At 35.4% G+C, this 24,085-nt stretch overlaps 2 protein-coding genes across 9 annotated transcripts in view; both read right to left on the bottom strand.

Moving 5' to 3' along the window:
- Positions 1 to 24,085, bottom strand: part of PGAP1 (post-GPI attachment to proteins inositol deacylase 1) — a 45,110-nt gene that overhangs the window by 4,268 nt on the left and 16,757 nt on the right. For 5 of the 8 annotated variants that reach the window (XM_035899069.1, XM_035899071.1, XM_035899073.1 and 2 more), the window contains 11 exons: positions 23,638 to 23,704; positions 22,665 to 22,773; positions 22,263 to 22,301; positions 21,083 to 21,176; positions 20,332 to 20,422; positions 19,897 to 20,094; positions 17,667 to 17,799; positions 17,016 to 17,066; positions 15,460 to 15,683; positions 15,006 to 15,110; positions 5,799 to 14,169 (listed from right to left, as the gene is read on the bottom strand). In XM_035899069.1, coding sequence (XP_035754962.1) covers positions 14,031 to 14,169; positions 15,006 to 15,110; positions 15,460 to 15,683; positions 17,016 to 17,066; positions 17,667 to 17,799; positions 19,897 to 20,094; positions 20,332 to 20,422; positions 21,083 to 21,176; positions 22,263 to 22,301; positions 22,665 to 22,773; positions 23,638 to 23,704 — 1,250 coding nt within the window. In that variant the 3' untranslated portion in view covers positions 5,799 to 14,030. Of the gene's footprint in view, positions 1 to 5,798; positions 14,170 to 15,005; positions 15,111 to 15,459; positions 15,684 to 17,015; positions 17,067 to 17,666; positions 17,800 to 19,896; positions 20,095 to 20,331; positions 20,423 to 21,082; positions 21,177 to 22,262; positions 22,302 to 22,664; positions 22,774 to 23,637; positions 23,705 to 24,085 lie in introns of those variants that run through there. The other 3 variants (XR_004842617.1, XM_035899068.1, XM_035899070.1) reach the window with 3 other exon arrangements.
- CUNH2orf66 (chromosome unknown C2orf66 homolog) lies at positions 584 to 4,924 on the bottom strand. Its single transcript, XM_009643583.2, is given in 7 exon segments — positions 584 to 656; positions 1,873 to 2,073; positions 3,023 to 3,148; positions 3,151 to 3,167; positions 3,746 to 3,794; positions 3,878 to 4,017; positions 4,897 to 4,924. Coding segments are annotated over 6 exon segments (543 nt in total). The 3' UTR covers positions 584 to 656; positions 1,873 to 1,890.

Raw genomic sequence — 24,085 nt, 5'->3', positions numbered from 1 at the left:
AGGCGCTGGTGCTGTGCCAGGGGTGTAAGGGCACAAGGCGTGAGGAAGGCTCCTCCGCGCCCCACCTCACGGTGGGTGTTAGGCTGTCCTTTATTTCCCCAGCAAGGGGGGTTATTTTTACAGGAGCAGGGTTTCCTAACCCTGATACGCGTGCGGTTATCGTGCAGGTGACGTACTGCCTGGGCCACGGGCAGAAATGGGGGCGAGGGGCCGGGGGTGAGACGCCAGCAGCCATGGGCCCCCCTTCCCTTCAGCCTCCCAAGAAACGAGAAGACTTCTGGGAAGAAAAAAACCCCAATAAACTCGCTGAAGAATTGCTGCAAAACACCTAATGACGTCTAGTTTTAATAAACTGAAAGGTAACGTTTATTTACCAATTTTGAACACAGACAGTGAGCAGTGGTTAGAAGTACGCTGTTGCACCCATTTATTCACATCTAAACCAAGACAATTCTGCTGGGTAAAGTGCAGCAGCCAAGCGTCAGACATTTGGCAACAGACAGCAAGTGTGCTAATCACAGCAGGGCATCAGATTCCATAGGTAAAAACTGCGATAGTGAGGAAAAATTAAAGTTGTCAGGTAGCGGTTAAAAAGTCAAAGCAGTAGTATTTTGCTGTGAGGGTTACCACTTCACATGAAGTTCAAAAGTTAATGCCTGAAAAAGAGAAGAAAAAAAAAAAAAAAAGGATGAGACACAAACAGAGAAATACTTATCTGCAACCAGGATATGATCCAAACCAAGACCTGGTAATACTGCCTGAACTACCCCAATTGAGCGCAGCAGACCTCTACTTCCAGAAAACAGTTCTGAATGCTGAAAAGAACTACTGTGCATCACTCCGAATTACGCAGGACAGATCACTTCCGCCAGTCATTTTCTCACGGCTGCTGTAACTTACAGTAGAGCTACACCATCCCTTCCAAAGTCTCTTTTTGTTTGTTTGTCATGCACCTCGTGATAATAATAGCAGAGCTGTGCTTTTGGTTACAAAGATGTGGTTAAGCAGGCAGAGAGCAAGAAAGAGCTAGAAATCCTAGGCCAAATATTGATTACGAATTAATCTTTTTCAGATACTGAGTATCTGAAACCAACACCAACATGCATAGATTCAAATCCCACTGAAATCTTCAACTATTTGTAAAACAGGAGGAAAAAATTTTTCACCTTTCCTCAGAATTGCCAGTATTCACTGACTCTCAAAAATGAGATATAACAGGATTTGTTACAGAATATGGTTATACATAGATAAAATAGCTGAGAAGTACCTGCTACAAGTTGAGCCTGGGCTTATTAATAATGAAAGCTTGATGCACTTCAGTTTCATTTCATATTTATGGAGAGATGTGAATAAGTTTGCAATCCTTTTATCAACCTTCAATTTTAGTGGTAGAAATAAGGAAAACAGCACGAATGGACAAAGATGTAAACGATAACGTATGCTTTGCTAGCACAATATCTTATGTCTAAATTCATTTTCTTAATATACATAGATCACAGGAAACCATTAGTCTCTATTGATAATTTTACTGATAGCAATTATACTTAAATAAAACCTGCATTCTCTATTATCTGTACGGTTTCAGAATTCTTCTCCACATGAAAAAGGAGGGAAAAATAAAAGAAAAAAAAAGCAGTCTACGTAGGTTTCCACAAGCACCATGTGTTGTTTTACCGAAGTAGTAAATACCTAAATTAATCTCCACCTCTAGAATTTTAAACCAACTTCAGGCAAGAGTTAAGCACTGCATTTTTAATTTCTTCTAAAAAAGAAGTTGGTTTTGTACTTCAGACAGAAGCGAGAATCACTTGAATCCAAATCTTTCACTTGGTTACATGTTACAACATTAGAGGGAAAGGCATCCTCTTTTACCTTGGTCAGCAACATCTTTCAGCCTTTGAAATAACTTGGAAAAGAATTTTTCCTTTCTTCGTAATCTGCAAATGCAGAAGCGATAGGGTCTGAGTAGAATATGACAGGCCTCGGTCCTTCATTGTTCATAGTGAAAGTAGCCGGGAACTTTCTGAGATCAAGACCCCTGCCCGAAAAATAAGCCTGGAGCGTTCTGAAAAACTGAACACATTGCATACGTGAAAATAGAGCACGCCTGACGGAGATTAATTGTTTCTACTGATACAAAGTAGATGTAATCTATGTTTCTGTGTGGGATGAAATCCTCTATTTTGATCATAAACTGGTACAATATAGGCAGTATAATTCAGACATATCCACTCTGTCCATGGCTTGTACACCTTACGTGGGGTTAAAAGACCACTAGCTGTTTACTGATGATCTATGCTCCCCACTGAACCACAGAGGATTCAGGCTGTCTCTCTTATAAAACAGGCACAGCAAAACCCTTGCTAAGAGCAAACAGTACAGTTCTGTTACATGTTTCCCTCAGAGAAGTGTTCTCTAAGAGTTAGCAACAGTGGGCAATTGATTTGAACTGGCCCCTTAGATTGCTTAAAAGTAAAAATTAATTAATGCTTCTTAAAACAGTGAGGAAAAATTGTGGGAAACTGATTTTTTTTCCTTCACAGATTCCTTATAAGACCTTGCAAATATTCTCTTAATGATATTTTCTTAGCTGTAATTAACTTTCAGATCTTTAGCCACTATTCATGACGTGTCAGATGCAAACTTGTTTGTACTTCCAGAAGGCGAAACAACATGCAATCAACAGAGCACACATTTGAGAGAAACATAATAATCATTCCTCTTCTGTTTCATAAAACAAGTGGTTGTATAATCAAAATACAGTTTTAAAAACCGGAGCTGCTGGATGGAGAGATAAGGAAGTTTTATGCACTACTGCACACCGAGAATGTCTCTTCAGTTAAGGGGTACATCTTGACTGAAGATTGCTCATCCAGTTGTGGTTACTGACTACACGAATTACCACTACATTTAATGGGCCCCTCTCACCTTTAAATTTAGAAGATAAAAATTCTCACGATGGAAAACAACCCCCCACCCCCACCCCCAAACTTCGGCTACCTTTCTTGCAGCATTTCCTTACCAGGTCTCTGTTTCTAGGGTTATCTAGAGGCTTCCATTTTTCTTCTGGTTGGAAAGGAGCACCCTTTGCCAATCCTCTCACAGCCAATACCGTATACAGACCCAGGAGCACCACTTTCCACATGCTGACGAGATGAACAGACTACCTGTAAGAAGGACAACGAACCAGACTCTGTAAGTCCTACCACAGAGCTGTCGCTGGTAACAAATAGAGCAAGCACGACAATCCAGTGGAGTGCTGGAAATAATTTATCCACAGCAAGGCAAATCTGCCTACTGCAGATTATATCCATGTGCTATCAATGTTTTTGTGTTGTTTTCCTAGTACTAATGCACTAGGAAGAATAAATTATTCTAAAGAAGTGTTTCCCATACCAAAGTTATTTCTAAACACTGGGTTCTCTTTTCGAGAGGGACTGGCATAACATTGAACACAAAATATTTACCTTTGTAAATTTACATGTTATTCTATACAGCCGTTTTCATTGGCTGATTAGTTACAGCATCAGATCTTTGTGTGCTCCAAGGAGAATGCAAAAAACTGGCTCAAGACCCAGATAGCTCAATTTTTAAAATTGCATGAAATGAAAGCGTACTACATATATTAATAACAGCCTGGCATAATATACTAGAGACCCGTTTCACAACTTGATTCAAGGGAAGAAAAAAAAAAAAAGAAAGAATAAATAATTCTCCCTTTCATGTTCTTTAAAATAAAGCTTACCAGTGAATTTGGCTCTGGCTTGCCCCTTCTTGGTTAGTCTCCTTGTAATCTGTGAACAAACTGATCTCTGCACTTATATTTCTAGTGGACTGTAGGTGGGTGTCAATGACGTTAGCAGGAGTTCAAAAATACAGTAATGATTCCATTTCCATCCATGACATAAAGACCCTTGAGAATTTCATCCTTAATACTCTTAAGACCTGTTGCTATCAAACTGCGCAGTGCAAATTCCTCCTCCCTAAGCCGTATTGCAGAAAATTGGTGGTAAGCATCTAATAAATTTAAAACAATTCCCAGCAGAGATAGCGGAGCTGTATCAAAACATTACTTTTAATTAAAAGTAATTAGCTGGTTGAATGGTTTTCAAGCAAGATGAGATAGGGATCATTTTCTTGGTGCTAGAGAGAGAGAGAAAAGTAAGGTCTGTTTCGAGATCCAAAATCATAACATTTAATGGAAGTGTTGCTTTCCTACCCTGATTTTATCGGCAGTCAATATCCTCCTGTCAGACTAGAAACTAAGACAAAGACTGCAAGGAAGGCTGTGCTAATTGACCTCGGCCAACTGAAAGCTGCTCAAATTTTTTGTTTATAATTTCATTATACTCTTCTCTCCGCTATTTACATGCTACTTTAGTTAGTATCAGATAAAATAAGTCTCTAAAAAGACACGTTAAAACTAAAGATTTTTGGCCATTATCTTACTCCAGATTATAGATGTTTATTTCTGACCAGAAACTTTACATCTTTCTTTGGTTTAAATTTTGCAGGCAAACCAAAAACCTAACACCACCCTTCCAGGCAGGCAAAGTTGCGGTTGTCCAAACGACATTAGCAATACATTAAAAAAAATCCTAGCAGTGTTATTTTCCTGACTGTAGTAACATATAAAAATACAAGTCAGCTTATTTAGCTTGTATATTTTTCTACAGACTTGAAATGAAAAAAAAAATGCACACATAAAGAAAATCTATCAAACCCCACCAATTACTTTTCCTAACAGACAACTTCCAGGTAGTAGACTCCTCAAGAACCAGAACAGCAGTAGCAACAGAAGAACTTCTAAAAAGCCAGGCCCCAATGTAAGGGAACTTTTGTTGTTGATTTTCTAGGCAGATAGTTATTTCTCATTTAATTTTGTGCATATTTTACCTTCTAAATCAACCAGCAGTAGGAACATGTTCCTCTAAAGAAAGTGACAGGAAGTGGAAAAGGCTTGATTTACAGTTTGAGATTAGATTTTAGATCTAGATTTAGTTATTAAGCTTTTTTAAAAAAAAAAAAAAAAAAAAAAAAAGCCAGAACAGCAGGCAGTTTTCTTCCATCCTTTCCCCACCCCACGCCCCCCAACTCTTTCATTCATTTCATCTATTTAGAAAGGAAAAAAAAAAATGGGGGTTAAGCAGTATATTCAGCTAGTAAAACATACCAAGGTCATCTGTAAATTTGAAACAAGTTTTATTACTGTAGGCATTTAGGCAGTTTGGTTGAAGTATGCAGATATGCAAGAGATTCAATTAGCATGTATTTTCTGTGAGCTGTCTTTAAAAAAACCCCAAAACTACAAACTTGTATTGGTGCTTCCTGAGCTAAAAGTCTGTTTAGACTTAGTGCTCGTTTTAATTTGGTTTTTTGGTGGTTTTTTTTTTTTTTAAGACAATTTCATTATAGCTCTTCCCCTCAGTGAAAGTAAAATATAAGTGGAACACATTCATATTAAAATGCTATTATTATAGTTACACTGATTGGACAAAATAGCATCCTCCTTTGAGAACAGTATAGTCTAACAAATGCTTTCCAAGCCAGGTGTCAGTGTGCTGCCTTTTTAATGCCACCAAATTTAAGCACTAGGTTTTCTTGACAAATTATGTCTATAGACACACATCTTCAGTAAATCAGAACTTTTCAAAGTGGCTGTACTAATTACATAGCCCTTATGGCACAGTAAGTAATATTCATGTATGTTTGAATTAAAAGGCACTGGAGCTGAAAATGCACATAGCATTGCTTGTTCAGCTTCATGCAAGTTACTTCAAAAAGGTAAAAATCTTGTTCTAGAACAAAAGGCAGATTTAAAATGAGTTAGTTTAGCTAAGAATAAATTTTATACATACAGTATTCTATATAAACTACATTATTCACCAAACTTCTTCCATTTTATTGCATTTCCCATTCATGATAGCAAGGCAGGTATAACAGCCTAAGGTGCACGAGTTAAGATACTGAGACGAGCTTCATCAAGTATGATCTTTATTGTATTCTACTTGAGATGTGAAAAAAGTGTGTTACTTAAAGTACTGTTCTAACACAATGCTTTTGTTCACTGTTTTTATTTCCTGCTTAGAATCCCAAGTATTACAAGTCAGAAGGAAAAGCACCAAACCGCTCCACATGAGTACCTGAGCAAAGACTAAAGGCAAACGACACTCTTCAGCGTGTTTGTACAACAGAAGTACAGGTAACATTCACAACACTCTACAGAGTATGACTGGTAAGTGGCACTTTTTGTGAATTACAACCATTTGTACTAATGCAACCATGTTAGAACACCATACAAAAATATCCAGAAGTGTTTATTTAGCAGAGCATATGCTATACAGTGTACTCTAAGTCATGCCCACTTAGGTAAAAAAGAAAGACAAAAAAGACAAAAAAAGTGAAATATATACTGCAGACAGGGAAACCATCAAACAAAATATGAAAATCTTAGAGTAGCTCCCACTCAAGTTGCCCTCAACTTCAAAAAAAAGTACCATTATCTAAAAGCACAGTTTTTAAAGGTTCTGAGATTTCAAGCTGTCAGCAATTTAAACATTAGCTTAAGATACCTATTCTACAAGGTTTTCTCAGCATCTCACAAGACAAGGACTTTGCCAAAGCTTATCATGCGTTGCATGATCTGTATCTGAGAAATCAGTTATAAGCATTTTAATAAGCACAGTAATTTATTATGTTATTCAAACATTTACAGATAAGACCCTGTCAACATCTCTAGAAACCTGTAGCTTAAGAGGTAGCTCCACCTACACCACCAGATTTACATTAGCTATATAAGAACTGAAAACAGAGGAAGAGTTAAAAACACGTAGGACGGGTTGCTTGTGAAGCAATAGATTTTTCCAAAACTTACATACTTGTTCTTCAAAGTTTTAAGTCCTCTTAAAACTGACCAAACAACAGTCCTCTCCCTCTCCCCCAGTTACCCCAAACAGGTATTTTGGCCAACATTATTCTGTCTTTGGGCTTGGAAAAACAATTAAAAGCTAAGTAGGGAATCAAGTTACTAGGCCTAGGTTACACATTTTTTTCTAGACTAATCATCATATATAAAGGCCTTAAAGGTAGTTCTGCCCTCTCAATGATTTTAATACTAGACTATTCCTGTGGCTAGGAAATCAACAATGGCCAGGATTACTGAAACACCATCATGACAAAAGAAAGAAGAGAAAGTTAGGTGACTGGAACAAGAGTTTTAAAAGTCCTAAACTAACCCACAGAAGGAAGTAGCAGGCAAGACACAAAAATTGCATGTTTTTTGTTGTGCCACAGCAGCATTGCGGCTGCCAGGTTCAAGTTAGTTCTCGATAAAAGAAGGTTAATAACTTTGATTTGTATTGCTTCCAACAGCTACTGTGATCAGCTGACACACAGTCATTCTGTGTGCATATCTAAGTATCTACAGCCCAATGATAAGCTTTGAGTGGCATCTTTATTCAAGATTCAGTGCTACACAGTACTAATACTGAGGGGGGAAAAAAAGGTCAGAATTTGTGGGGTTTTGTTCAAAATGTACAAAGAACCTGCAGAGACACATAAGGAAAGCCAGCAGTGGCTTTTCCTGAGCTCTTCATATTAGAAAAAATGCACAAGAAATCATTCTGTTATATCAAAACAAGATTTTAACATCTTGACTATTTATGGTTTTCTTTAATGAATTGAGAAGAACAGAATGTATAAACTTTTTCCCAAAAAAACCCCTTTCAGCATTCTATATATGAATATTTTTTCCTAAAAAGTGAAATTTATTATTCAAGACTTCTGGAGCCTTCAAACAACACACCAACCCCACCTCATTCTAGTTTTCTTCTCACACTGGCTTATATATTGATACTCAGTGGCTTAAATACAGTATTCTGCTTAAACTACAACGAGAGGATTTTTTTTATTTTGAAGAAACTAAAGAACAAAATTTTTCAAAATAATTTGACAGACAGACTTCAAAGTTGAGACAGATATCTGAGACTAGTTTTCCTTCATAATTTTTCTTTTTGACACAATAGAAAGACTTGAGAAATTAAGATTAGCTAAAGCTTTCTGACTTTGGTTGGTGTGATTTCAAACCACAAATATACTGTACTTGTCATAAATCTTCATTTCTGTAAGCGTAGTAAAAAGGGATCAAAATATTTTTTAAAAGTAGTTTCCCCGAAATCAAGTTTCAGTATGACCCACACAAATACTTTTGGTGAATTTCAAAAATCAAATATAAGGCTACAGAAGTCCACAGGCTACAGTTAGAGTATATTCATTTACTGGTTTAAGGCACAGTATTTTTTTTTTGCTCTAGAAAGCTACAAGTTTAAACTCACAGTGAGGAATTTCACATTTCAATTTTGGTCTGGCACTCTAATTAAGTATGTCACGTCTACTACTTGTAGACTTCTGTAAAATATTTCAGTTGTCAGATGCTGCAGTCTCAAATACTGTTTTCACACTCGAAGTGACGTAAGTGGAAAATACTGAAGCCCGAATTGATCCCCAAATAGTGCACTTAGCATTTTATAAAACTAAACATTGAACACACTTGCACATGTTATAGTTAATTTATGTACCCTGAAATTATTTAAGTTGGAGGGAGAAAAAGTCTTTGCTGGTATTTCAACAAACATGCAAAACTGCAGTAGAAGAACAGTCTATGGGACAGTTGCTGCCTATCTTCACTAGGTGAGTCACAGAGCCTGCTTTTACTGTGAACATCATGTTTGTACTACAGTGGAAGGATACTGCAAACCAAGGACAACTGTGTATGGAAGGAGGAACTGGAATGATGTGCCGCAAAACAAAAAATTTGTTTGTGCCATTCCTGACCTTTATTGACACAAGATTAGCGCTGATTGATACCACACAGATTCCTACACAATCTAGGCCACAACCTGCCAATGACTGTAGAGGCCATGCTTACAAGATTTGTTTATGACAGCATGAGTAGCAAAGTCTGTTTGCATTTAAGAATGCAGAATGAGGCCTAAATCTTAAGTGAAATTAAAGTCAAAACATCGCAGTTTTGACTTCAAGTTACAAGGCAATAAGCACATATTTGAGGCAGTTACGTGCTTAGATACCTGAAAAATTGAGGTGCTGGGCAGATTTCCTTAACTAAGAGCTATAGAATTTTCTCCTTAAATGTATTTTTAAAAGCAGTAATGTTTACTAACAAGATGAAATTTATAGATTTTATTTAAGCTTTAAGATAAATGAGCTGATTAAAAGCTTTGAATACATTCTTCCATGAATAATATACATGCGAAAAAATAATCTTTGCAAAAGGTTTTCAAGTAAACTTCTAGAGATTTTAAGGATTCTATTATGAATACCAGCTTAAAGTTCTGGATCTAAAAAAAGATAGAAAAACTATTTTACTTTAACATAAAAATGAATCTGGTTTCAATTGTCAGGCATTGGCACACATTTCCAGATGTACACAAGAGCAGCATGTAGCTTTGGTGACAAAAGTAGGTCTCCCCTAAAGGAACGGTGGTCAAAATTTTAAAACCAGTGCTAAATGCTGAAGAAAGCTAGCTTGATTATCTCCCAGAAAAGAGAGATGTAAAAAGTCAAAGCTGTAAATTGTGACTAACATTCATCATGAAATGGAAAATAAGCATTACAAGTTCAGTCTGGTTTACAACTAACAATTTTCTAGCAGCTTAGTGACTTAAAACAACAGCACAATTATCATACAGACACTGTAACCACTTCCAAAAAATTTTTCAGTAACTCAGAGTATTGAAGGTCTGTAAATGGCTGGGTTTTTTCCTCAGTATAAGCCAGACAAAAATCTAAACAAGCTCATCACTGTACTGAAATAAATTTGATCAAATGAAAGCTTCTCAAATGTTTACATTTATTCACAGGCACATAATCAACTTTATTCTGTCCTGTCGAAGCTTAGAAGCAGATGCATCAGATTTTGGAAAAAAATAATAATCAAGTAACAAGTTCATAACCTTGTTACTGGCAAACACATGGAAAATTAAGACTGTATAAAATACCTATGTAAGCAATGATGCTTTTTGGGATTTTTAAGTATCAATTTATTTATTTTATTTTTTTTTTTAAACACTGACATAAAGATAGCCCAATTAGGTTATAGTTGAAAAGTTCACTTAGACATACAGGCAGTCTCTATGTCTTCTGCACTATATTACTACTACGTTATTTAGGGTTTTGTTTTGTTATTCGTTTGTTTGTTTTAAAACTTAGCAAATTAGTATTTTGGAATGAATTGCTACATGTATCAGCCCACTCAAAACCAAAAATCAGATCAGAACTCGAAGTATTTGAAATAATATTAACTTAAAATCCAGTTACTGGTGGTTTTGTGGGTTTTTTTGAAACAAAACGAAACACCAACCAGAACAACAATCCCCCTTTTAACAGGATGTTGAAACATGACATATTGCAACCAACTTTTAATTCAAAACTGAAAATACCACCTTTGGACAACATTCAAACATTCAGTTTCACGGTAAATATGGTAACTACAGTTAAGAGGGCACAGTTTTTCCTTACCAGACAAATATAGACCTTTTGTAACTGTTAGGTACAGGTGTAGCTATTTTGATTGCAGTGTGATAAGACTATGTTTGATCACATCAATCAGAAAAGCTTATAGACTTCAAGAGCAATTCAGGGTATGGAGATGACACTAAAAGCTGCTCAGTAAATCTCCCCCTGCCAGAGAAAGATTCTGCTGTACATATATGCTGTACATAAAATTAGTGACATTTGGTACTCTAGGTTCTTACCCTGTTTTTATATTCCATTTCTGATAGGTTATTAAAAAAGAACTAGAAAAGAGCCACACAAATAGTTCTTATTTTGAATGTATCCTGAGGTACAAGCCAAAAAATGGTGGCTTAATCTCAACCTAAATGCTAGATTATGTGCCATAATCTCTATCTAAATGTGGTTAACATCCACATAGATGAAGAACAGTGGTTTTGCAAAATTAGTACCTCAACTTCTGAAAACGGAGAGCAACAGAGTTTGGGTCTGCATGTTAATAGAAATCTTTCCTTATAGAGCAGAGTTCTAATCCATTACAAATTGTGTCTTGATCTTCTCCCACACAGTCTAAATAATCTAAAATTTGAAGAATAAACTGGAATTTTAATTTAGTTAAAGGTACTAAGAGACATTACAATATATTTGTTTTATAAGTGCAGCCTACTCATAACAAAGGATATTTCCATAATATTTACACTTCCTCATACACACAATTAGAAGTATTTATATTGGGTTAGCCTACATTTCCGCCGAGATTACAATTGTAAACAGTGGCAGAACAAGAGATTTGCATAACAGAGGCCTCTTCTCCAAAAGTAACAACATTCATTGTATTTTACCTCAAAAACAGCTTTAGACTGCTATAAAATCTTGTCCTTTTCAGAATGGCAAGTAGGATAATTCATCTTCTCTTAGAATGGGGTGAATTGTTCTCTGAACTTGTTCTAATCCTATCCCCCTCCAGTGACTATATAGAAAATCTAGTTGGGATTAGACACCTAATCTCTCAAACAGCTGAAATTACAGTCCACAATCGCTGCAAAATCCAGATGCACATTTCTGAGAACAGTTTTCATCTAGCAAATGACACAGAATGTATATAAACCCAAAGCAGCAGTAAGACTTCCACTCCTTTTCCACTAGTGAAGGTAAACCATCTCTGAAAAGAAAGGGAGCATTGAGGGAGATGTGACAAATTCTGTCATCTGGGATCTCACTCAGGATTGTATCTATTCCTACCTCCAACATGAAAATGAGCGATAACAGCTACCAATATAATTCCCAGCTTTAAAAATATCATTAAATGAAAAAAAAATTGTGTTATTCTATGCTACTGTAATTCAGTAAGTTTCACATTGTGGCAGATTTTGGAAGCTATCAAAGCTACTACGTGCAGAGACTGTTTGCTCTCCTTATTCTGATTATTATTTTATTCCACCATCAGCTCCGACAAATGGATTTATGCATAAAGAACCCATTAAGATGGCAAAATAATATGAGAATTAAAACACAGTAGACCATGAAGGCCAAGGAAAACTATCTTCCACAGAAATCAGATACTTCACATTTCACAGATGGCCTTTTACCAGCCCCAATGCAGTTCTGCCACCATCTTTCATTCACAGCCATTTGAAAGTAGAAAAACTACTCTATTCTTCTACGTCCAAACAGCAATTTTTAGGTTAAACCAACTGGTGGGTTTAGCTACAAGTATATTTAGACACACAGATTCTCTTAAATACATATACTGTAGCATACATTTGATTAGAAAGTATCAATATATTAAAATAATTTTTCCAATTTACAGACACTATGTATAATTAACCTTTTTCAGAAAAGATTAAGAATAGAATACCAGCACATAGATTACGGATAACAGCGACAGTGATTTGGTTAACTGTAATAGTTTTAATTAAAGCAGTTTTAATGACTTACTCATAACTTGAACTGCTGACTTGGATATAAGCAGACAAAATGCATGCTTACTTCATATTTGTCTTTCATTTCGGTAAGTCACTGTGTGAATTGAATCCTTTCAGCCAGCCCAAATGAATTGACCCTAACACACTAGAACTAACTGAGGCACTTTAGGCAAGACTAATGAGATAGGATAAAATTAATGGATCAAGCTGGCTGTACTACTATATCGAGAATATACTTGATTGACTGTGGGCAGCAGATTTCCTCTTATTTGTCTAAGATGATTGAGCTGGTCTCGTATCTCTGTATGGAGATAACCAGTATCTCGGACAGAGCGGAGACAGCTAACGCATAAGTAAGTAGCGGGCTCATCTCTACACAGAATCAGTGCATCATTCTAACCTAATGGCTACTGAGATTTCTTCTGTTGGCAGAACACGTACCCGGGGACAGAATGCCTTACGCATAGCTGTTTTAGGCTTTATTATAAATGGCAGTCACTGTAGCATCTAGGCACTAAGATAATACTTTATACAGATCTAATAATTATGGTCAGTATTTCCCACTATTACTAAGAGTTTGTCCACATGATGAAGTTAGCACTGTATGGCAGGGCATGAATTTACACAGTTGTAACTATTCCATATTAATTTCATGTATGGACATTTATTATGAGACAGTTGATTCTCCGTTTACAATAGGAAAAAACCTGCCTTGTCTACTTGGAAACAGTGCAGTACAATAACTGCACTGTAAAAATCACACCATACCTCAACATCTGCTAGCTTCTACATATGGGCAAAGGCCAAGGAATAATTTCAGAATTGACAAAATTCCAGAGAAAACTGGCAATGTTTTAAAACAACATCAGAGCAAATTGTTTATGAATCTGCTGGTATCCTTCCTGAATAGAAAGCTACACAGAATATTGTTTTGTCACTCTCACAAAAAGTAAAATGTATAAGACTTTCAGTAATCTCACAAATGTTCAACTCGCACTGATTGAACAAATGGTTTGATAGAAATAACAGTTCTATATAAGCAGTACATTCTAGTTTGTCTAGACACAGCTGTGGCAGCTTTTAAATGTAGCATAAAATGATTAAAAGTATACTTGGCTGTGTAGTTTTTGTGATAGTCACAGTGTGCTTGAAATGTATTGAGTTTTAACCAGCATAATTTAGACCTGCAAGAGATGCAAGTTCAGAATATACGCACTGTATGGCATAGTGAGTAAAAAAAAAAAGTGTTTCAACAAAGAAGTATAGTGAAATATCAAAGTGTCTACAAGGCAGACAGAGTATTGAGATGTTACACTGATAGGATATGATTTATGTGCTTACACACACACAGAGTTAATTCACTTAATTTTCAGTCAGGAAATAAACACCATGAAAAGCTTTCTAAGCAACACGAACAGAACCACGAACTTTTCCTAAAGCATTCACAGTTCTGTCCTCTTTTCCACATAATGTAAACTACTGATGATATTAATCTAGGCATTTACTTGTTGAAATTTTCCTCATCTCCAGCGTTAAGTTTCTAGGCCGCAGTGTTCTTCCTATGTATAACGAACGTTACACAATACAACACAGCACGTGTAGAAGAAGAGAAAAGGTTACAAAGTGTGGTACTTTGTATAAATGCATTCGTCCAAAGGCCAACATTGCAACAGACAAAGGGAGTGGAACTTTGGCTGCGATCTTCAAGAGTTTACTGTAAGAACATAAAGAAAAAATTGCCATTTTTGTAGCCATACATGCAAAAGATATGCAAATACCATATTTCATTTTCTTTTGAAAAGTAATTTATACATTTCAAGCCTTTGTTAATTTTTAAAATGGAGCAAATCGGTCTAATGGGCAATAAGCAAGAGCAATTATTCAAAAAGGCTAATAAAATGTCATTTAAACATATTCTTATATTAACTTATAAATAAGTTCTTTGTAACAAAGAAAGATTTAATGTTTTAAATCATTTGTGTTAACAGGTACTGGACAAGAGGATAAACTACATCATTGTTTTTTATTCCTTATCTTTCATGAGGACCTGACTAATTTTATATCTGAACAAGAAATACTCTACTAGTCAGCAAAACCAAGCGCTTAAAACTTCTTAATCCAGTAGAAAGCATGTCACATTTCCCCAAGCGTGCCCATAAAGGGGGAGTTACAAGTACGTAACTATAATGGTTTAGAATTCACTTTTCCTTACAGCTTTCTGACAATAATTGCTACATGTATTAGGATTCTGTACCATTTGGAAGGATTCAATGAATTATGAATGAAAAAGCCACAGTTAAAGAAGTCTTTATGTGACTGATTGTTTAGATAGCAAATACTTCATTTAAATCCATGTGGTAAATACAGGTTAGCTGAACTACAGGTAATTTGTACACATTTTACCTAGTCTTTAAGATTTAGCCATATGAGTTTATGCATCTCTATGGAGGCTGAACAATTACATGTCTGTGCCGCATAAATTAAGTTTTACACAAATGGAAGTAGTAAGAAAGAAGAGGAAAACAAAAAATGGCAATTAGGCTACAGTACCTTGATTTCACTTCAGAAGTACTTGAATTCATGAGGATTTCTAAAATGCATACAATGACAATAGCTGTTGATCTACATGGATCAGGATCAAGTCTAACATTGTACCTGCAAAGAAAAGGTTTAAAAATCATGTTACTTCTAAACTAGGCTACGAAATAAAATCCAACTTGGCAACAAGCATGTGCTGATAACAGTAAACACACATGAAATGTATATGGCATCACAGCCTGGCTTTAAATCCTTTCTGAATCATTACTTTCTTCAACATATCGCTGACTCACTTAACACCTACTTATACCATAACATAAACCAGATTGCATAGAAAAAACAATTATAATTAACAGAAGTCTTTGATACTATAAAGGTAGCTAATAGTGTAGAGTCAAACATTTGCAATTTTTATAATCTTCAGAGGTTCATATTCTTCCACTTTACTGGCAATTTAAGAAGTTACCTGAGATTTTTTAACCAATAAATTAAAGATGGCAAGTTGAGCAGCACAATCCACGTGAATAAATTGAGAATTGTAACATGCATCCTAAGACTGTTAATGGCTTCATCAACTGTTGTACTGTTGGGAGGAGATTGTGTTGCTTCTGAAATACTGTCCATGGAACTCTGTCTTTTGACTGTGTGTATACTGGAGTTCTGTGAAGTTTCTTTTGAGTGGCCTGAATCCTGAAAATAAGACAGAAGTCACAAAAACACGCACAGGCTTGTAAGAACCCATGCTGGGGAAGGAAGAGGGAAAAACTGTCATGAAAATATCATACCAGCTCTGATTTAAGAAGAAAATTTGCAATTTATCCCTCAAAAAACCATCAAAAGCAAAGTGCTATTGTTCAATTTTAAAGCATCTAGATTTAACCAGAAATTTCTCACACACTAGTAGTTTATGTGTCTTTGGAAGAAAAGAATGGCAAGTGGAGATGCCCTGACACCAATGCAGTGATAAAAAATGGATTTCCTGGAAGGAGGAAGAAGAAAATAAAAGGAGCAATAAAGCGTGCAGGTGAAAAATCACAGATGATCATTCATGGAAAAAGATACAGGAGGTAATGCAACTAGGAGTAAAATATTAGCTGTAGGAATAAATAACTAAGATCAACTAATAAGTTGGCAGATGGTAGCTTCCAATGACAGAAAAAAACCCAAACAAAATGAAACAAAACAAAATTATATGGAGATGAAAGAAGAGAAGGAGAGGATTTAAAACTAAATACACAAAAAACCCTCAAAGAAATCCAAAGAAAACTGTCAACAACTTTTTTCTGGAAGACTGCATTTTTTACTATGTTCTATGTTTGCAAAAAAGACCAGGTAGTTATTATATGCCTGTATCCACACCTGCTTACATTTTTGACCCTATACCTTAAAGTAACTGGAAAAAGAAATGAAGTTCACTAAGCACAAAACCCAGTGCTTCTTCACTCCTTATTAAACAGCTCCCAATTTACTGCAGTCTCAGTCTGTATCCACCTAAGAAATTGTATTTATCATATCCCGATTAAAAAAACCCCTAAACTCCATCAATTACCTAACTGGAAAAAATATTTACCAGATTATTTTAATTTTTTAATTAAAATTACAAATTTGTAATTAATAATCTAATTTGTAATTTTTTGGTAATTTTTTAATTACATATATTATTGCCTAGAGATTAAATTTATTTTTTTTTTAGATAAGACATGAATAATCAAATACCAAAATTTAGACAAGAACTATTGTGCTGTATGTATTCAGAGATAAGTTTGCTTCTTAAATATATTTCAGACAAGTTCACACTGCAGTGATCTTGAACGGTGAATGCCATGGTCATATGTGATGGAACAGGCTACTCAGGTCCTAGCTTTTCTTTCACATCATGCACACAGTAAGTAAACTACAGCCACCACAGTCATCACAGCACAACATAATACTATCAAGGCAAGACGATAACAACTGATAATGTGTAAGTTTGCCAAACAATTTTTAGTCACAGTTTTGAACAGAAGCAGGAAAAAGACTTACCCCACTGAGCATGTTTTGTTCTGCTCTTACATTCACATGCAGTTTTATAACCTGTAAGACAAACGGTTCTGCTTTTTTAGTAATGTTTCTTCACACAAAAGCTGTAATATAGAAGAAAAATCAACTTTGGGCTAATTATTTTTTGTCCCTTTTCATAGCTAGATGAACCTAGGGCCCCAATGGAACTGCAGTGCAAGAACTCCCTCTGCCTTTTTTTATCAGCAGCATCCAAAGTGCTCTCCTAAGGAAGGATTTCCAAGCACAGAGAGAAAACTTATGCTGCTCTGCTTTCTCCCCTTCCACTGGGCTTGACGGAGAATATGGAGTGGAAGATATACATACTCCTCATGTCCTCCTGCTAATTCAGTTCTACTTCACTTTATACAGAAACCCATGAACAGGACACATAGGAAAAGTCCTCTATGTCAGAGACTTGGAAGAAGCATTGTCAGAAAGAAAAATAATCCTAACAATTACAAGATTGTGAGTGTCCCGTAAATTCAAAAAAAGACCTATTTCAAATGTGCAAATAATATTTCTTTTAAGCATGAGAAATGGTAATCTGTATTTTTGCTTTTAACACGGGGTTAATTCAAAGCATAAAAAATTTTGAATTCCATTATAAATTCAAAATGTTTAGCCTTTCAGTACCTTAAATAAGTATTGAAGATAAATAATGAACACAGCAAATGCACCACAAGTGGTCCAGCTAACCAAAGCAAGGGATAACACCCCACAGAGTCTTCTGGGTGTAATCAACTTCTCTTTTTGAAGTACAGTAGGTCTAAAAGAAGAAACAAAACTGCCACTATACTTTTGTAATAACATCAGATCTACAAAGATCAAAAAAATAAGTCTTTCTCGTGAATGACTGAAAAGAATAAATTGCACCTGAATATTGATTAAACACTAGAAAAATAAAGTTAGAAGAATTTTAACATACAGCCAACTGCTACATAAGCTACTTTGCAAGGAAAACTTTCTTATCAAATGAACTGACAAAACAATCTTACACCTGCTAGCATGTTGTGTCTGTAACATCATATTATCATATTATTTTTACTTCATTTGGGGAACATAAAAGATACATCGGTGAACATAAAACACTAGATAATGCCAACTGTAGATCTGCATCAGTCACCAAGCTCTTCTCTTCAGCCCAAGAGAACAAGTATCTTATTACTGCACAGCTGCGTCATGAAAGTGACTCCTACTACAAATCTTAGTACACTGCAGTGTTCCATAATAGTACAGCAGTATACAACAATAAGTCTCCAAGAGATTGATTCTGTGACAAACATTCTTCCCAAACAGGAATTTCTGCTTGCTCATAGTCTGAGAGACACAGAAGAGCTTATTTTAAGTTCCTGGATTCCAGCTGATACGACAGATTCAAGTATGAATCTGAAGTGACAAAGATGAGCTGAGATAGCGTGACAATGAGGGAATGCGGTGGGGAGGAAGTGCAATAGAACTATGAAAAAGTCTGTACTTCTTGGATATTCACAGGATATTCCAGTGTTAAAATATACATTGAAAATAGAAAAAGCATTATTTGGAAAATAAAATTTTAAAAGCCTTTGCAACTACTGAAATACTTGCAAATACTGAAAATAACCACAAAAAGAAGGCTAGCTGTCCCGAACAAAGAATTCCACAGACATCTAGTGACAAATTTCTTTGCTGCTGGCCATTTCAAAACACTGACCAAAAGTCAAGTGAATACTACCTACTCTAGAGAGATTTATAGAAAATAATGTGGGTTGTATTTGGGTTTGTTTTTGTTTTTCCCAAGAAATTCAGGAGTAGATCAAAAACTGTGGAAGGCACTGGAATTTCAAAATGAACCAACTGACTTACAGGTAGGCACACAAAATCTTATTTTCCTGCCTCTGCCCAAGACGTTCTCAGTGTTTGCAGGAAATCAAAAGCTTTAATGAAAAGAGTACAAATTGAGCTAAAACCCTTAAAAATTTAGTAAGAGTAGTTTCAAAACTTAGAAGTTCATCACTTTATCATTTAAAACTAATACTGAAGTATCTACTGTAATTTATAAACAAGACGGCTGAGAAGAAATAGCTGACACCACATCTATTATTTGATAGAATAAGACCAGAAGTGCTAGTGATGAAAAGAGTTCATTTAGAGGATATTTTCTGAGTAAAGAGCATCTCAACCACCTTCCTGGAGACAGGGAGTTGGCTCAAATCTAGCTGAGGACTGTTATCAGTGTCAGAATAGTCAAACCATTAAAAGAACTAAGCACGTTATCAAATTTACTAATTTACTCTTTCAAAATCTTTTTATCTCCTCCTTTTTTTAAGTCCGCACTTTCATATTTGAACACTCATCTGTACAAGCAAAAACATTCCACTGTTCTTAGACACGATCTATAAAATTCATCAGTCTCAGAATGAAATGAACTTTCAAGAAGTTTGTGTTTTACAAATCTGTTTGAATTCTTTCATGCAGTTTACTCAATATAAATAATGAGGAATGGATTGCAATGCTTATAGTCCCTTTTCTAAATATATACATTTATTTTTTGAGCTGCTGAAAAGGGAATAGTTCAATTGCTTGCTTCTCCCCAACAAGCTTTCCTCAGAAACAAGCTGAAAACCTTTATAACAGCTGGTGAAGGAAAGAAGAAAGCCATTTATGTTTCCTTTTAGAGATGTGGAAGGATCTGATGAAAGGGATGTGGAATAAGGAATATGAGGCACATTAGTACTTAATACTGACAAACCCAGATGTCCAAAATCACATATGAACTATACTGCAGAATTCAATCTGCCTGAGCGTTCACACAGAAGCAAATGGAAAAAATTGACAGGGTCCCAAGTCATCTAAAAGAGCATAATTATATAGCATAATGTTTTACCTCATCAGAGTTAACCATAATGATGAGAAGAGCCTGAGAGATGTAGAGAAAACTACTCCACTCCAGTAGGCAATGCCTGTCCCAAAAAGAAATAGGATCAGGGACACGAGGGGGAACCATACATCCCGACTACTCAGTACAGCAGCATCCACCTCTGGTAGTGACAGCAATTCCCATATCTCTCTAAGCCAGTTAAACCTGCCAAAAACATGAAAGCAGTATTACTTGTCAAAGCAGTATTACTTATCACTTCCAATTGCCGTTACAGTAAGATATCTATCGACTATTCCTCTTACTACAGCCTTTCAAACAAAATCACAGTCAGGTGTCCACAATAACTACAGATAAAATAATATTCCTCCCCACCAGTAGTTTTAATGAAACTTCTGTTTTGGAAACTGCTTTAAATACATAAAGAAAGTTGTGCAAACTCACCCCTGCAGAAACACAATAATGCTTATAAGAGGTTCTACTTTGTAGGGTTTAGCTGTCCTAACTAGTTCAAGGGAAAAGTCTGAGCACTGGCCTAGAATCAAGAACAGAAAGCATCTATAGTTATTATTTTGTCATGAACTTTAACAAAGAAGATCCACAACAAAAAGTAAATTCAGACAAAGGTTTGAAAGTTTACTTTAAGACAAGATAACCATGTCTTAAAACAGTACTGCACGTCAGCATACTTCATCATCAAAGCCCTTATTCACTGGGTCACTCATATTAGGTAGTACACCACAAGAGCTTCTAGAGAGATTACGGAGTTTGTTACAAACACCACCTGAATTCAAATAAAAATGCATTTTGTCTGAAGACAGGTCTAAACGTTAGTCTGCAAATCTCATCTTCATGCAAGAAAAAGTGGTTTGTGCATATCAACAATACATTTTACGCTTTTACATGTATTTTCAAGTAGACTTCTATTAATTCTAAAATATTGCACAACACCAATCATTCGCAAAGAAGGCACTGCAGACTAAAATAATAAGGAAGTAATTCTGCTACAACACAACCTTGGAGAACTACCAGCGAATAAAACCCGAAAGTGAAGAGCATAGATCCAATTACTTACAGAAGTTCAATTATACTTAGCCTAAAAAATTCACAACTAGCTACTCTTTCAAGAGTAAATTGGATAAGTAATTTCTCTAAAAAAACTTGTGACAGAAAAAAAAAAAATTTAGAAAACTACCTGTTGATAACAATGTGCTCAATTGTCCTCCGTAAGTAAGAAGGATATTAGAAACAATATAGACAGGAAGAGCACCAGCATGGAATCTTATTATCTGAAAGACAAGTATGTGAGGATAACTTTTAACTTATATATAAAAAAATTAAGAAAACACACACAAAAATATTATCATGAAGCCAACATGATAATGTGATTAGAAAAATCTTTCTTAAAAGATTCAGTTTCTTATTTTGACGCATAAGTATTTGGTAACTACCATTAGCAATTAATGTTATATATGGAAAATACTCAGATCTCTCATAAACGGCTAATAAAACATGTTTTGATAAATAACCAAATTATAAATGAATGCTTTTTTCCCCAGTCAAGACAACTATTAAAAGAATACAGTAGCATGTTAATGGTGTTTCTGTAAAATAAATTAAAAAATTAAAAGTAAAAGCCACTTCCCAAGCAAAACCTGCATATAGTTATATATACTTTGGGGCTAAGAATTTTTGGAAGGAGTTTCATTGATGTTTTAATTGGCTTCCATTGTCCCAAGTCATGATTAATATACAAATAGTACGTAAAATCTTCTAAAATGATAACAAAATGAAAAATCCTTGATATAAATGCACACATTCAGAGAGAGAAACATGCCAATAATATTCCAGCATTACACTTAGGTGCTTGCAAATTAATTACTTTTTAGAATCAGAAATCTGCAGATGGCCAGTCTTTTTTTACTGATAACAATGCTGAAATATATTCTTCACTGATAACCACAGAAAATTTGTTGAAAAGGAGCATAGGCTTCTATTTAAACTTTTTTCCCTAACTTTTAGTTGATGCCAAACGTATTTTGAAGTTTTAACGCTACCGACTCATCAGGCAAGTAAGTGAAAGTGACCTACAGTGTCATCCCTTTACAGATATTCAGCTAACCACAAAGCCAAATGCTCAACATATACGTTAGCTCTGTAGAGCTAGGGTTCTTTTCTGCTCCTCTGAAAACTGAGGCCTGACATTTATCTGGATGGGATGCCTTGCCAAGTGACAAGATTTTAAGTGATCATTGATAGTGTCCCTCTTGGCATGAAGAAGGAAATTGAAGTGCCATAGTGGGGAAGGGAGGAAGGGAAAACTTCTAGAGATGCTACTGACATAAAAAACAATCTAGTACTAGAAGTTTTCTTACTTGCCCAAGAACCTGTGTAAGTGAAGTCTTCAGTATTACCTTGATTAAAAAAAAAAATATTTTATTGTTTTATACAATGGTAAGTGTAAGTACAAAATACTTGTATTTTTAAGAAGCCAAAGTATTATAATACAGCAACCCCATAACTAAAATGTACAACAGTTTACTACTGACTTTTTAAAAACAAATGCTTTAAAGTTTTTCTTAGAAATGAGAGCCCAACTTTCAGTATTACTTCAGCTGTTGCAAAATACTTGTAACATGCACTACATTTACAGAAAGGGCAGACAGACTTTGCTTAGTGTTTATTTTGATTAATTAGCTACGTGTTTTAAAAGACTGAATTGTGCAAAAATTACACAGCAATGCAAACTATCTATAAAGTAAATCTGTATTACTCACTTCATACTGACAGTCTGAGGAAGAGTAAATATTTAACTCTGGAACCCTGCTATCATTCTGAGGCTGAGCAATATGCAGTTTTGCAGAAATCTCAGTAGAAGACGGAACTCTGAAAGAGCAATTTAATTGGCAATTGTTGTCCTTATAATGAAAACCAGCCAAACATGCCTTAGTCTTCAACAAGTACACATAAAGCAGTACACCAAGTGTCACCACAAGCAGTGAGCGAAATGGTATAACGAACTTGTTTAATCCCATGAAAAATAACTACAAAACGTTCTTAACCCACTGTCCTCTGAACTACCAAAGGGTATGGTACTAATGAAAACAGACAAGTTTAGCATTAGTGTACACACTGCCCCCCAGAACATGTAAATATTCTGAGTGACAAAAATGGGAAGGACAGATTCTCATGAATACAATTCACTTTCCTGCAAATATGTTGTTAGAAAATGGGAAATAGGGAGGTATCCTTAAGACCTCTAAAATAAACAAGGAAGACAGTTTTCCAACCATCTAAAATAAAGCCAGATTGTTCAACTGTGATTCATGAGTGACACTTATTTCAAGCTGTATAATTTAATTTTGTCAGAACTATGCTCCTGAAGCAACTTAGGGCTGCTGTATGATCCAAATCCTGGGTTACGGGAAGAAGCCAGCATCCAGGAGCAACCTCCATTCTCCACTCATGAGGGGGTCAAACTTTATGCTGAGAATTTCAGACCAGCAAATCTGACTTCCTCTTTAATAGTTTTCACTAATTTTCTCAAACAAACAATTAGCAGTATTCTTATTTTCAGGAAAAGTCAAAACAACTTTGTCAACAAGGGCAGAAAGGTAAATGAGGAAAAGATGCAGAAACCAAACACTTAAGACTGGAGAAGTTGTCTCAGATCAGAAATATTACCACAACAGGATGCAAACATTCTTCAAAAACGTATCAAGTAGTAAGTTATAATTGTAAATTCCTTACTTTGCTACAATTAATGAGTCTTCATGTGACCAGGGTATATGAAGTCTGTAAACATTAGGTTTTCTTTCTGAAATAGAAGAGAATTAAAAAAATATAAAATTAACTAACAAAATGATGTGGCAACTGTCTCCAAAAACTACAATGCAAGTAAAACAAAGGTAGCATATAGATCACTATACAGAATCACTGGGCTTGCAGTTACATTGCAATTGACATCGCAATGCAGGTCAGTACAGTTAGCATTGAACAAAAATGACATTTTTTATCTTGTGCTGTTACAGAACAAGACAGCAAGTCAGCAATATTTAAAGGCAGGACAGTTATGAGAAAACGTAAACAAAGTCCTGTAGCATCCCATTCTGTCTAAGCTTATGTAGCTCAACATTCAAATTTGAGTCCCATAGTTAGCGCACACAAATCCTAGCCAAATGCGCTATTCTTGAGAAAT

The sequence above is a fragment of the Egretta garzetta genome, unplaced genomic scaffold, assembly GCF_000687185.1.
Source record: "Egretta garzetta isolate BGI_Z169 unplaced genomic scaffold, ASM68718v1 scaffold297, whole genome shotgun sequence".
Lineage (NCBI taxonomy): Eukaryota > Metazoa > Chordata > Aves > Pelecaniformes > Ardeidae > Egretta > Egretta garzetta.
This window is presented reverse-complemented; position numbering and strand designations above follow the sequence as displayed.